Source organism: Martes martes (genome assembly GCF_963455335.1).
Source record: "Martes martes genome assembly, chromosome: 7".
NCBI lineage: Eukaryota > Metazoa > Chordata > Mammalia > Carnivora > Mustelidae > Martes > Martes martes.
In genome coordinates this window covers 108,399,544-108,412,931 of record NC_137894.1, presented here as the reverse complement: position 1 = coordinate 108,412,931, position 13,388 = coordinate 108,399,544, and the positions used below count along the sequence as shown (strand labels likewise).

Sequence of the window (13,388 nt, the reverse complement as noted above, 5' to 3'; positions counted from 1 at the left end):
ACATTTTGCTCATCCATGCATGAGTTGGTGGACGTTAGGGTTGTTTCTGATTTGGGCTGTTATGAATCATGCTGCTCTGAACACTCATGTACGAGTGTTTTTGTTGACAGGTTGATATCAGGATTCAGTTTTGAACTTGAGCTTACAAATGAATAGAAACCTTGGGCACCTGGGTGGCTCAGTGGGTTAAGCCTGTGCCTTCAGCTCAGTTCATGATCTCAGGGTCCTGGGATCGAGCAGGCTCCCTGCTTCCCTCTCTCTCTCACTGCCTACTTGTGATCTCTGTCAAATAAATAAAAAATTTTTTAAAAAATGAGTAGAAACTTAACAAATGTTACTCATATATAGCATACATACAGAAATTGTAAATGTTCATCTCAGTATTTACAAAGTTAGCACACTTGTCTAACAAGAACCAAGCTCTACAAAGAGAACATTTTTGGTACTTTTGGATGTTGGCTTTGGGTTAAGTTGTTTAATTTACCTGTATGCTCAAGTAGAGCTGATAGCTTCCTCTTAACTATGTATTTGGAACGTAAGCTCAGTGTGTAGTTTATGTTACAGCAGGGCAGCAGCTGAGATGACAGACTGTAGGGCCTCGATTGCTTGGGTTCAAACCCCAATTCTGCCATACATTAGTGAGACCATGGGCAGATTGCCCAATATTTCTGCGCTCCGATTTCCTCATCTGTAAAATGGGGATAAAACTACCTCATGGAGGGGAGGCACCTGGGAGTCTCAGGCAGTTCATTGCCCTCTTGATTTCAGCTCAGGTCTTGGTCTTGGGGTCGTGAGTTCAAGCCCCACATTGGAGTGGAGCCTGCTTAAACAAACAAACCAAAAACTACCTTATAGGGAGGGTTACTGCAAGTAGGTGGCTTAGAAAATTGCATGATGATCATACTAAAAGCTGTATTTGTGTTCTCTTATTATTGTTGTTAGGATTATTGTTATTGTGTCTGTCTCTTCATTAGAATGTAAGCCTCTTACCTGACTTATGAATCACTGTTTTCCAAAGGCTGGCTTCTGGTGCCTGGCACTTAATAGACACTCAATAAATTTTTGAAGAAGTGAAGGAAGGAGGGGTTTTAAATGATGAGTGGCAGAATTCCTAAATTGTTTCCTGAACCTACTTTTGACAGCTACACTGTCTTTTCATTTACAACAGCTTTTGGAGCTATTTGACAGCGAAGACCCTCGGGAACGGGACTACTTAAAAACAGTCTTACACAGAATTTATGGCAAATTTCTTGGTCTTAGAGCATTTATCCGAAAACAGATTAACAATATTTTTCTAAGGTAAGTGGAGGTTGGGGGGAGAAGAAGAAGCAAAATTGGTGGTTTTATAGAAGTGTTAAATAAACTTCAAATATTTGAACATCATGTACTGACTTTATTTCTTTTCTTGTTTAAAAAAGGTTTGTTTATGAAACAGAACACTTCAATGGTGTAGCTGAACTGCTGGAAATATTAGGAAGGTAAGCACATTTTTAGCTAATTGCTAATCTCAGGTGAATAGCGTTTTGAGAATGAGATTCATGTGGCACAGGGAAATGCTGACCTACATCTCTTGCTGTAGGTACATGGGGCACTCTTAATTTGTGCTTTCCCATGTTTCTGGGAATTCTACAAGATGTGATTTCTTGTTCCTCCTTGTCCCACAATTATGCATTGCTGATTCTACTGGAATGACTGAAAGAGCTAACAGTTCGTTCATTGCTACAGAGAAAATACATCTAATTGCCCCCAAACCCATTACTCCACAATATCTTATTCTCGTTAGTTTCTAGGCTACCTGTCCTTTGCCATATCTTTTGAAAACAAGTTAAAATAAATTGGAAAGATTGCCATTTTCATTGGAACCATGAACCCAGGAGTAGTTCTTGAACAGCTGCTACTGGGAGAAGTGGAATGAATTGGAAAGATACAGCTGTTGTGTAGGTTTTTATACACAAGGGAGGTTAATGTGACTGGACAATGTGATTACTTAGTTTCTTCTCCTAATGTGAGGAGAAAAAGAAGGTGGAGTCACATGGTTTTTTCTGTGACTTTCCCAGGCAGGGTTGCTATGTCTGTGGTATTCTTGGCTGGAGAAGAAACTTCAGGAATGATGTCTGCACGTGGAAAGGTCATAAGTGAGGAGGGCAGCGATTTTGGGGGGGAAGGAAAAATAAAGAGTCACTGATTACAGAAGCTTTTGGAAATCATCCAACTAGGTGTTAAGAGCGTAAGAGCCTGTGCTAGATTATCATAAGCAAATTTTCTTAAATTTCCTTCCTACTTAAATGTATTCTTTGAAGTAACTCAGAAATCTTGAATGTCGCCCGGTGGGCTTTGGGTTGTTTTGGACCAAACCGAAACTGATTCAGATTTAACCTGGTCTTCCAGGAGCTGGTTGTCTGAGTTTAGCTGGTTGTGATCATGCTGCTAACTCATGTTTCTTTTTCTTTTTCCTAGTATTATCAATGGCTTTGCTTTACCTCTTAAGGCAGAACACAAACAGTTTCTGGTGAAAGTGTTGATCCCTTTACACACTGTCAGGAGCTTATCACTCTTCCATGCCCAGGTAGAATTTTATGCAACTACTTTTGGAAGCAATATTAGAAGTTTACAAACTTAGTGTTTCGGTGATATTGATATTTCCTTAGTTTAAAAAAACTCATATAATTTTATATAAAACTTATATAATTTTCCCAAGGAAAATTAAAATGTGTGCTCTGTTTTTCTGTGCATAGGAGAATCATGGGAATATTTTTCAAGTGGGAGGAGCATTTGTTCAGTCGTTTTACCTGAGAACTTTGAGGACTTGCCTAATTCACAAAATTATATGTTGAACATGTTACGTACAATCAAATATATATGGGTTTTTCAGATATAAAGCTTTGGACATGTGTAATCATTTTGGAGTATTTTGGAATATTTTATCTCCTCGTTTGCATTAGTCTATCAGTTGCTCTTTGCCCCCTAGTTAATTCACTATTTCCTTTTCACTTTCTACACATAAATAAACATCCTCACAAGTCAACAAATCAGTATTTTCACATCTTTTTATTTTTAGCCTCCATTACTTTAAAAAGCCTGCTTGGTCTTGACCCAAGTCTGGTTTCCGTGCTGACACTGCCTTGTGTGGTGAGCATGTCACTAGGGGACAGATAAATGATGCGGTGGCATTTTAATTTTAGTTTTCCAAACCAATGGGAATGTTTTGAGTTTGCATAAAAATGTCACACATTTTTCTGAGCAGTGTTCCTCTTTAAATGTGAAATTCTGTGTTTCGAGGAAAAATTAGTCCATATGTTTCCAATTTAGAACACCATCAAAATGTTGTTTCGCAAGGGTGGATTTTTTGTCCAAAAATCTTTACGAGCCCTTTTACAAATCTTGCCTCTAGTGTTTGAAATAGGCTATCACATTTCATGAGCGTGTAAAAGAATTCTTAACCTAGGTGAGCTCCATCAATGTAAAACTTCCCTCCTCCAGCTGTGGCAGGTACAACCTTTTGTCTCTTATGAAACTGCCTCAGTTTGCATGGGCCACTTTAGGCAGTCAGCAGGGTGTTTAGTAAGTGCTGCCTACGTTTTGTTTAGGACTCTTCTAGAAACACAGTAAAACCCAGTACTGTCGAGGTTGGCAAAAATAGAAAGGAAGCCCATAAGATGTAGCTTAGACCATATGTAGATGAGATACTTTCAGAATATACTGTGATATTTCTGCTTTTCATTAGCTGGATACTTCATGTCTCAGTATTCTTTAAAAAAAAAAAAAAATTCCCCTGGGGTGTTATTAGTGTCAATCTTTGGCTTGAAAAAGTAGCTTTTTATTTCACTTTATCTTTTATTTTTAAAATGAATTGAACATGAAGTTACTAAAACCAGAGTCTAGAAACTTTTTAGGAAGTTTTAATATGTCTTTTGAGTCCTTTTGAGTATATAGCATTTCCAATTTTGTCTTTCATTTTTCTGTTTCTCCAGCTGGCATATTGCATAGTACAGTTTCTGGAGAAAGATCCTTCACTCACAGAACCAGTAAGTATTTTTTTCTATAATTTCAAAAAACTTGAAAAAGACTACCTTTCATGAAGTATATATGGAAAATTAATTGCCATTGTTTTTCTCCTTTTCATTTTAGGTTATTAGGGGGTTAATGAAATTTTGGCCTAAAACATGTAGTCAAAAAGAGGTAAGTGCTTAATGTTGGGGTGTTAAGAACTTACTAGAGTGTCAGGCTCTGAGCCAATGTGTAAAAATACATTATTTCATCCAATCTTCATTTTTTAAAAAAGATTTTACTTATTTACTTGAGAGGGAAAGAAAGAGAGAAAGAGCATAAGTAGAGGGAGAGGCAGGCTCCCTGCAGAGCAAGGAGCCTGATTTGGGACTCGATCCCAGGGCTCTGGGACCATGACCCAAGCTGAAGGCAGACTCTTAACCAACTGAGCCACCCAGGCGTCCCATCCAATCTTCATTTTATCTCTCTAAAGCAGGACTGTAAATATTCACATTTTACTAGTTTTCAAATTGAAGCATAGAGAGCTTAAGTAGCCTGCCTGGGTATGCTAAGTATTAAGTGATTAGGAATCCGCCACCGTGATTCCTGAACCCTGAACTTCCATCACGCTCTGCTCAGTCCCAGGGAAACCCTAGTCAGGCTGTGGTCATGTGTCTCACTGTCTAGCTTCATCAAAGTCACCTTTCTAGTGACCACTCCTATGATGGAGGCTTTGGTGTTGCTGTAGATAGATGCTAGAGCAATCTGCCCAAATACCCAACGTTAAAATATAATAGAGATGTACAATTTTAAAATATATTACAGGCCTTTAGTTTCAGGTGTTCACAGAACTGGAAATTTCTGACCTACGATTATTTATACTTTTGCCAAGACCTAACCAGTATGTGCCATGTGCTGGGAGTAAGTCTTAGCTTAGAAGTGAGGCTAGCTGGATGCCATGTCTGTACTCACTTTTCTATAGAGGCCACGTGGAAAATGGCCCAGCAAGAAGGGTCATCTGTCAGTTTGAGGTTTGGGGGAGAATTTTGGGAGAACTTCTCTATGTATGTTGACAAATGGCGAGGGTCTACTGCCTACTGTATATTACTTTTAACAGAAATATGCTCCTTCTCAAATCAGTTTCAATTCTTCAAAACCCTAATTTACACAATTTCAGAAAGTCATCTAATTTTTTAATACCTGTGTGACAAAATTAAGCTATATATTGCTATCCAGATGCACCTCAAGATAAGAAAACACGGTCATTTTTTATATTTTAATTGCCTAGTTTTTTTCCTAAGGTAATTATTATTTTTTTAATGCCTAAATAAGTAACTGGTTCTTATTTCTCTGTCAGTTTTCCATTATATTGAAAACAGTTAACTGTGCTATTGACTTGGCTCCATTTTGTGACCTAAAAGCTCCGTTTCAGGGCGCCCGGGTGGCTCAGTCAACCGTCCAACTCTTGATTTTTGGTTCAGGTCATGCTCTCAGGGTCCTGGGATCAGCTGTGTCAGGCTCCCAGCAGAGAAGTCTTCTTGTCTCTCTTTCCTTCTGTGTCCCTCCCCCTGCCCTGCGTGCTCACACTCGCTCTCCCTCTCTCTAAAATAAATAGATAAATCTTGGGGGAAAAAAAAATTAGAGCTCTGTTTCTTGAGACCCATGGTACTGAGGCTGGGATTCATTGTGCTTTATGGTGAGCAGTTGTGCACACATTTGTCCGTGTGCAGATTGAGTCAGTGTGTGCTCATGGTACCTGTGTGTGGGTGAACCTGCTCATTTGTGTCTTCCGGCTCTCTGTGTTCTGTTAACTAGCGTACCCTAGAAGAGCTCCTAGCACACACCAGGGGCTGAAAACATTTCGCAGATAGCTGCATGTGCCACCGTGAACTTCTGTCCATCCATGCAGGAGGCTGCTCTCCCACTGTTTGAAAAATAAGAGTAGGGGGGCAAATGCCAGGTTGATAGCAATAGAGAGGAGACCCCCACGGAGACATGGCTGTTGTTTCCCAGGGGCCCCACTGCAATGTGTAAGTGCCCCTTGTTCTGGGTTATAGATGTAGCATGTAGAGGATTTTATTTTTTCAAAGTAAATAGAATCATACTTTCAAAACTATAGGGAATTCGCTCTTAACAGGTGCCCTCTGCTGAATTCTTTGTGACATGAACATCTAACATAAGACGATGCCTAATTTGTTCCTGTTTTGTTTTATGTGTAAATTTTTCTTAAAACATTATCAACTCTAATTAATCCTCATCATTCATTTGGATTTTTACATGAAGTACCTGACATTTTTTGTTTTGTTATGTACTTACAGGTCATGTTCCTTGGGGAGCTGGAAGAAATATTGGATGTGATTGAACCCTCACAATTTGTTAAAATTCAAGAACCTTTGTTTAAACAAATTGCCAAGTGTGTATCTAGCCCCCATTTTCAGGTTAGTAGTAAAGAGAGGATGAACCGCAGTGGCCTGAGCAACATATGTTATTTGGTTAAGTTTTAGTTGTATTGAAAGACATGCCATGGGCACTAGCTGCTTGTTTTTTATTTGCTATTTTCTCATACAAAATAATTTTCATCATAACTGCCTTTGTCTTAAACACATGCAGTATGACAGCTCCTTTGATGGTGCTTTCTGCCTAGTAACTTTAGTTCTCATGATCACTCTACAAGGAGAGTGTTATGATTTGAATACTGAAGGTCTAAGTGGTAAAATAACTTTGTCTCCAATAGAATGGCCGAGTAAGAGGTGGACTGGTAGGATTTATAGAATGTAAGAGAGAATGCAAAATAAAGCTTAAGAGACAAGGAGAACACGCATATATACTGTGCTAGATGCTTTTCATACCTTATTTATGAATTTCACATTATCCCATGAGGCTCTGCCCTCCCTGCTCACCCCCAACCCCGCTGTTTTCAAGACTCAGAATGATGTGCTTAAAGGCCGCAAGTTCCTAAGGAGTGAAGTCAGTTAGGTGTAGCTTCTTGTGAAAGCTGGTCACCTTCCCATGGCACCACTCTGCCTCCCTGTGGCCACTGGGGGGATCACAGGGAAGTGAACCTGACAACCTTTTTCTCAACTGGGGCTGTTGCTGCAGAGCGCACGCAGGAGGGAAGGGGGTGATCTAGAGCGAAAGAAAACGTGTCAAGTTTTCTATCCTTTCGCTGTCTAACTGAAGGTCCAAATCGCAGACCTTGAAAATTAACTCTCCATATATTGCCTGCTGATTCGAAGGATGGTTCAGATTGTTGTTGGTAGCACAGAATCCCACAGCTAACGAGATAGACTCCCCACGCTCTGGATTGTCTACCTTATTTTTCAGTTTTCATCAGGAGGTTTGACATTGTGGAAAGCAAGGAGCAGAAACACCTCTCCTTTTCTTTCAGAAATCTCTTTTAAGATCACCAGGGAGGCTTAAATGATGCACAGAAGCTTAGAAAGGAGACAAAGTGTCTAGTAAGCACGGCTGTGTCCACTCAGGCTGCTGTAACAAAGTACTGCCGACTGGGTGGCTTATTAACAGCAGAAATTTATTTCTCTTGTTTCTGGAGGCTGGAAGTTTGAGATCAGGGTGCCATAGCACAGTTGAGTGAGGCCTTGCCTTTGAGTTGTGGTTTTCTTGTATCCTTACTTGGCAGAAGGGCTAATCGTCTCCCTGGAGCCTGTTTTATAAGCACTAATCCCATTCATAAGGGCTCCAGGCTTGTGACTTCAGTACCTTCCAAAGCCCCCGCCCACCAATACCATCATCTTTGGAGATTAGGATCTCAACATACGAATTTTGTGGGGACAGAAGCTTTCAGATCACAGGAGGCTTCTATAACAAAACACCACAGACCATGTGGCTTAAACCACAGAAATTTATTTCTCACAATTCTGGAGGCTGTAAGTCTGAGATCATAGTGCCAGCCTGGTCTGCTTCTGGTGAGGGCTCCCTCTCTGGCTTGCAGATGGCTGGCTGCCTTCTCACCATGTCCTCACATGGCCTTCCTTGGTGTGTGTGTGGGGAAAGAGAAGATCTCTCTCTTCCTCCTCTTGAGACCACCAGGCCTGTTGGATTAGGACCCTGCCCTTATGACTTCATTTAACCTTAATTACCTCCGGAAAGTCCTGTCTCCAGATACACTCATACTGGGGATTAGGGCTTCAACGATGAATTTGAGGGGACAATTTTGTCCATAGCAGAAAGAAAAGAGAATTTAAAATTATTTGGCCAAAGTAAAATTTAGAACAAAAGAAAAGACAATAAAGAGATTCTTTTTTATTCATTTGTTAAGTGGTCGTTGGTGCAGCCAGCAGACATTTTTTAAGTGCCGCTCTGTGTAGCCACACGCCTTTCATTCCTTGCCCCCCGGTGTGGCATCCGGGTCAGAGGTCTCCAGTCAGAGACCGCACCAATGTGCGAGGACGACAGTGGTCCCAGGAAAGTAATGATTCTGTCCTAATTCTGCTAATTTCTGCTTTGCATAAGCAGTGCCTTTCCTCTTTAAGGAGCTTTACTGGATACTGATTTACTCTCTGTAAGTGATTTTGCATGGCAACAAATAGATACACATGGCCTCCAGGCAGGGGCTTACCTACTCTGGGCTCATTTTCCTCATTTGCCAAATGGAAATAATGGTCCTTACGCTGTGTGTTGGTTGTGAGGATTAAATGAGATAATATGTATGTAAAACACTTAGCACAGTGCCTGGCATAGGGTAAACATTCAGTAATGATTATTTTCTTTGTACTCTCAGGGTCTAGTGCCTCATGAGTCCCAGGATTTTTTTTTTTTTTTTTTTTTTTTTTGCAAACAAGTTCAATAATGTAAGTGGAAAGGCTTAATTTCTCAGAGTCTCTTGGTGGGTACATCTTGTACCATGTCATTAAATTAAATTATTAAATTTAAGTATAATTTAAATTTAATTTATTAAATTAGAATGCAATTTCTTAATCTGGATGGATGAACAAAGCCACTCTTTTTTTCTTTTTTCCCTTTTAAAAACTATCTCTAAAAGGAGAGCTTAACTTTTTTGAAATTTTTGGTTTGACTACTTTTTAGATTGTTTAGATTATTTTTTTTTGAGGTCTTCCTTTGAAATCATAGAATCAGTTGGATAGCATGGTGGTCAAAGAAAAACAGATCGGAGATGGCAAGCAGGTGTGTGTACAGTCAGTGTCTCTGAGTCCAAAAACTGAGTGACTTCCATCCAGCTTACCCAGTTCAAAGGAAGGGACCGGAAATAAACTTTGGAAAGAATTTGGTCACTCGTCTTGAGTCCCAGTTTTCACCTTCCTAACAGGGTGACCTTGTGAGGGGTATTAGTCTCTCTGAGCCTCAGCCTCTTTGTCTGTACAGTGAACCCAAGGGCACCTAGTCCTGGATGGCGGTAAGGACGGCACATTCTGCCTACAGTAGGCCCCATGGCTGGCCGGAGAAGAAAGGTGCTTAGCGAATAAGAATGTTATGCAGAGATGAGCAGCTGGATTTTCCCAAAAACCAGCTTTGTGCTGGCCCCTCAGGGTGATTGGAAGTGTGTGGGATGAAAGAAATGAGCCAGAAGAGGGTTAAAGACACACAGACAGCAGTGTGCATCTAGAAGTAAAGAAGAGGTGTTTGGAGTTCGGGGGCTGGCTGGGGAAAATGTGGAATCAGATGAAATGGGCACTATAGAAAGGATAACATAAAGAAATAGGCAGGAAGACTTTTTTCCTTCCCCAAATTGATGAACCACTTTAGAACTTTCTGAAATTTAAAGCCACAAAAATGTAAAGTGTGATAAATATTTAACTTCACATTTGATTGAATGATATAAAAAACAGTCTTAAAATATTTTTGTTTGGAGAGATTTTTAATTTTGCTTTATTAGTCTTTTTCTCTCTCTTAATATTTTTTTTTTCTTTTTTTTCAAAGGTGGCAGAAAGGGCCCTGTATTATTGGAATAATGAATACATCATGAGTTTGATAGAAGAAAACTCCAATGTCATCCTTCCCATCATGTTTTCCAGTCTTTATAGGATTTCAAAAGAACATTGGAATCCGTAGGTTTTCAGTTTCTCCCTTCTTCTCTCCCTCCCTCCCCTTTCCTTCTCTCTTTCCCTCCTCCTCTTTTGCTTAATAAAATGTCTCAAGTGCTTGCTATGTGCCAGATGCTGTGCGTGTTGGTGAAGACAGATACATGTAAATGCCCATCTGTTAGAAATTCACTGACCAGTGTTAGGGAGACTCACAAGTAAGCAAATAGTTTAACATAACAGCATTTAAAAAACACTGTTTTGTAAAGTATCTGTTTACTTGAGGGATTCCTGATTTGCTTGTGAATGTAGCAGAACTATTTTGGGGATACTCTGGAGTGAGAGGAGGGGTTTGCCGATGTTGATGGGGTGGTGATGCTCAAACCGAGTCTTACAGGAATGCGGCAGGTGGATAGGATGGGTGGGGCCCTTTGGTAGTGTGGGTCTCTTCTTCATATTAGAAGGCCCCAAAATGTAACAATCACCTGTCAGGTTCTGAAACGTGTGAATTTGAGAGGGCTAAAGTACCTGGTCTTTTGGGGAGGATGCTGGAAGATGAGGCTAAAAAGGGGAGTGCAGCCCACATGCACCTTCGCCAGTGGAAGATAAGGAAACACTAAGGAGTCGTAAAGAGGAACATGCTTGAATTGATTTGCATTTTAGCATGATGCGTTTCTTAAAAACCAACTCAGTCATTGTTCATGTTCTCTCCAAATTTGCCAAAGTTTGTTACTAGAACTTGTGAACAGTCTCATCATCTAGGTCTCATCATCTAGGCCACCCACTCATATAGGCCTTGAGGACCTAGAGAGTGGTTCTGGCGAGGGTCTGTCACTGCCCAGTGTGCTGTATTGGCCCTTCTCCTTCTGTGCCCATTGTCCATGAGAAGGTCATTCACCCCAGCGGAAGAAGGGAGCTGAAGTTTTCCTTTTAATGGGCACAGAGCAGAAGCAACACAACAAATACACTTACGTTTTGGAAACATCAACCCATGGTTTATTTCTTCTATGGCCTAACTTACCAGTGCTTTCTTCAGCAGCATTGGTTGCAGGTTTATAGCAAAACAGTAGTAAGGCACATTTTTGCAAAGGGCAATGATATTTAGTCTAGTCGGAAGATACCAACCCTGTCATGGTCACAGTCCTCATGTTGTCAAGAGCTTATTCTTCCTCTTGATAAAGATGTGCTGCCATTTCGGCCATTTAGCTGTTTCACAGCTAATAGGAGCCATCACCAGCTTGCCAGTCACCTTACCAGAGTATGTGTTGGGTCAGCAAGGAGACTTAGCAGGCGCGAATGGACTGAAACAAATCACAACTAGAAACTTAACGTGTAGTAAACTACCCAGCTTACAGAGGTTTGGTATCATATCTTTGAATATGAATAATATATGTACTATTTGTTACCATGAGAACAGGTTTTGATTTTGGTGAATTATGTGTATTATCACTTTAAAAATAAAATTCTAGGGGTGCCTGGGTGGTTCAGTCAGTTAAGCATCCAACTCTTGACTTTGGCTCAGGTCATGATCTCAGCGTTGTGAGGTCAAGCCCTGCATCGGTCTCTGCGATGGGCGTAGAGCCTGCTTTAGATTCTCTCCCTTTGCCCTTCCCCCCACCTCTCTCTCACCCCCCCCATGCCTCTCTCCCCATCTCCCTCTCTAAATAAATAAGTAAGTATAATAAAGCATTCTGTGCAAATTTAAGTCTCTAAGGTTAGTCCTAGCACAGGTGCTCCTTTTTAGGGTGAAGTGGCTTTATTTTTATACTTGTCTTTTTACTAAATGAAGTTAACAAGTGCCCACAGGCAAGTCTATTCTGGGTACCAATAATTAGAAGGGCAAAATTAGATTTTTCTTTTTCTGATCCTGTCAACCCCTCAGAAAGATATCTTGCCTAGAATAGTAAAGAATAGAACTCTCTTGATGTGGAAATGAACCGTAGGTCCTTTCTAGTTGTTCCAACGGAGAAGGGATGGAGATTCTGCAATACAAGGAATTCATTCAGACGCAGGTGGTGCTCTGGCTTTCTCGGTGCACCTCCCGTTATGTAAGACTAACCAACATGTTCTCTTTTCTCTGTGCTTCCCAGGGCTATCGTGGCACTAGTGTACAATGTGTTGAAGGCATTTATGGAAATGAACAGCACCATGTTTGATGAGCTGACAGCCACATACAAGTCAGATCGTCAGCGGTAACTTTTTAAAGCTTTTTTGTCAGCTGTGCATAAAACTGTTGAGTTCTTTCCTTGCTCTTTGCTGCAGTTGCCTAATTGCACCCGAAATCTGAAGCAGCACAGTTTAATTTATTTATATGTTCATTTTGCATGCTCATTAGCTGTGTCTTTATTAGCATGCCAGGAGGTAACAAAGTATCATTTTAAGAAAGGCTACTTTCCTCCTTCCCTTCCATAATGTTTCTCTTCTGCCTCAGGGTTAAGGGCCTGGCATGTCTCGCATATTTCAGGGATGTTTCCCGCCCCCCGGGGGTGGTTTGCCATGGGGGTTCACTCCCATTCTGAACTTATTTGAACTGGAGTTGGGGGCAGATCTTGTGTAATTTACCCAGCAGCAGGAGGGATGAGGCACCATTTTTGTTTAGCTCTTTGGCCCAGAACTAACTTACTGCTCCAGAACACAAGTTCATTAGGATTTAAAGGACAGTGAAAAGAATATGGAAGTAAAGAGTCTGGTATTCTACCAATCTTGAAATGTTTGAGACCAAAAAGAAGGAAAAACCAGTTGAACTCTTTACATTAACACTTATGGCTTAGTAAGGCCTTTCTTGATTTCATTTACATGATTTTTCAACTTTGTTATTTCTTGTTCAACATGTCCAACTCCCCAAAAGATACTGTCTTGGTTCGTTTGGTCTGCTAATAACAAAATACCACCAAGCTGTGGGTAGCTTTTAAACAACAGAAATTTTTATCTCTGAGTCCCGGAGGCAGGAAGCCAAGGTTGTGGTGCTAGCCTGGTTGGATAAGGGCCCTCTTCCTGATGCTTAGCCAGGCCCTTCTCACTGTGTCCTCATGTGATAGAAAAGGAAGTGAATCTCTGTGGGATCTCTTTTATAAGGTCACTAATGCCAATCATGAGGGCCCCAACCTTATGACCCAATCATCTCCCAAAAGTGCAGCTGCTGAGCCCATCACCCAGAGGGTGAGGATCTCAACCTAAGAATTTTGGGCAGGACAGGACACAAATATTCAGACCTTGGGATTGATATACTTGGTGACCTTGAGGAAAGTCTAGAGAGCTTGTTAGTAGTTGGGCTTCTGGTTTGGCTTGGATCCAGAAGCAGATATCAGCTTTATGTATTACAAAACCATGGACTTAGAAGATCCCAGGGATGTGTACGAGTGTTCATATCCAAGACCTTGCTGAACCTCCTGATCAAAGCTA

At 40.8% G+C, this 13,388-nt stretch overlaps 1 protein-coding gene across 4 annotated transcripts in view; it reads left to right on the top strand.

The window, feature by feature from the left end:
• The window catches only part of PPP2R5E (protein phosphatase 2 regulatory subunit B'epsilon), a 143,213-nt gene that overhangs the window by 122,529 nt on the left and 7,296 nt on the right, over nucleotides 1-13,388 (top strand). For 2 of the 4 annotated variants that reach the window (XM_080807341.1, XM_080807342.1), the window contains exons 6-13: nucleotides 1,169-1,299; nucleotides 1,419-1,478; nucleotides 2,458-2,566; nucleotides 3,972-4,025; nucleotides 4,129-4,179; nucleotides 6,306-6,425; nucleotides 9,886-10,013; nucleotides 12,077-12,178. In XM_080807341.1, coding sequence (XP_080663467.1) covers nucleotides 1,169-1,299; nucleotides 1,419-1,478; nucleotides 2,458-2,566; nucleotides 3,972-4,025; nucleotides 4,129-4,179; nucleotides 6,306-6,425; nucleotides 9,886-10,013; nucleotides 12,077-12,178 — 755 coding nt within the window. The remainder of the gene's footprint in view (nucleotides 1-1,168; nucleotides 1,300-1,418; nucleotides 1,479-2,457; nucleotides 2,567-3,971; nucleotides 4,026-4,128; nucleotides 4,180-6,305; nucleotides 6,426-9,885; nucleotides 10,014-12,076; nucleotides 12,179-13,388) is intronic. The other 2 variants (XM_080807343.1, XM_080807344.1) reach the window with 2 other exon arrangements.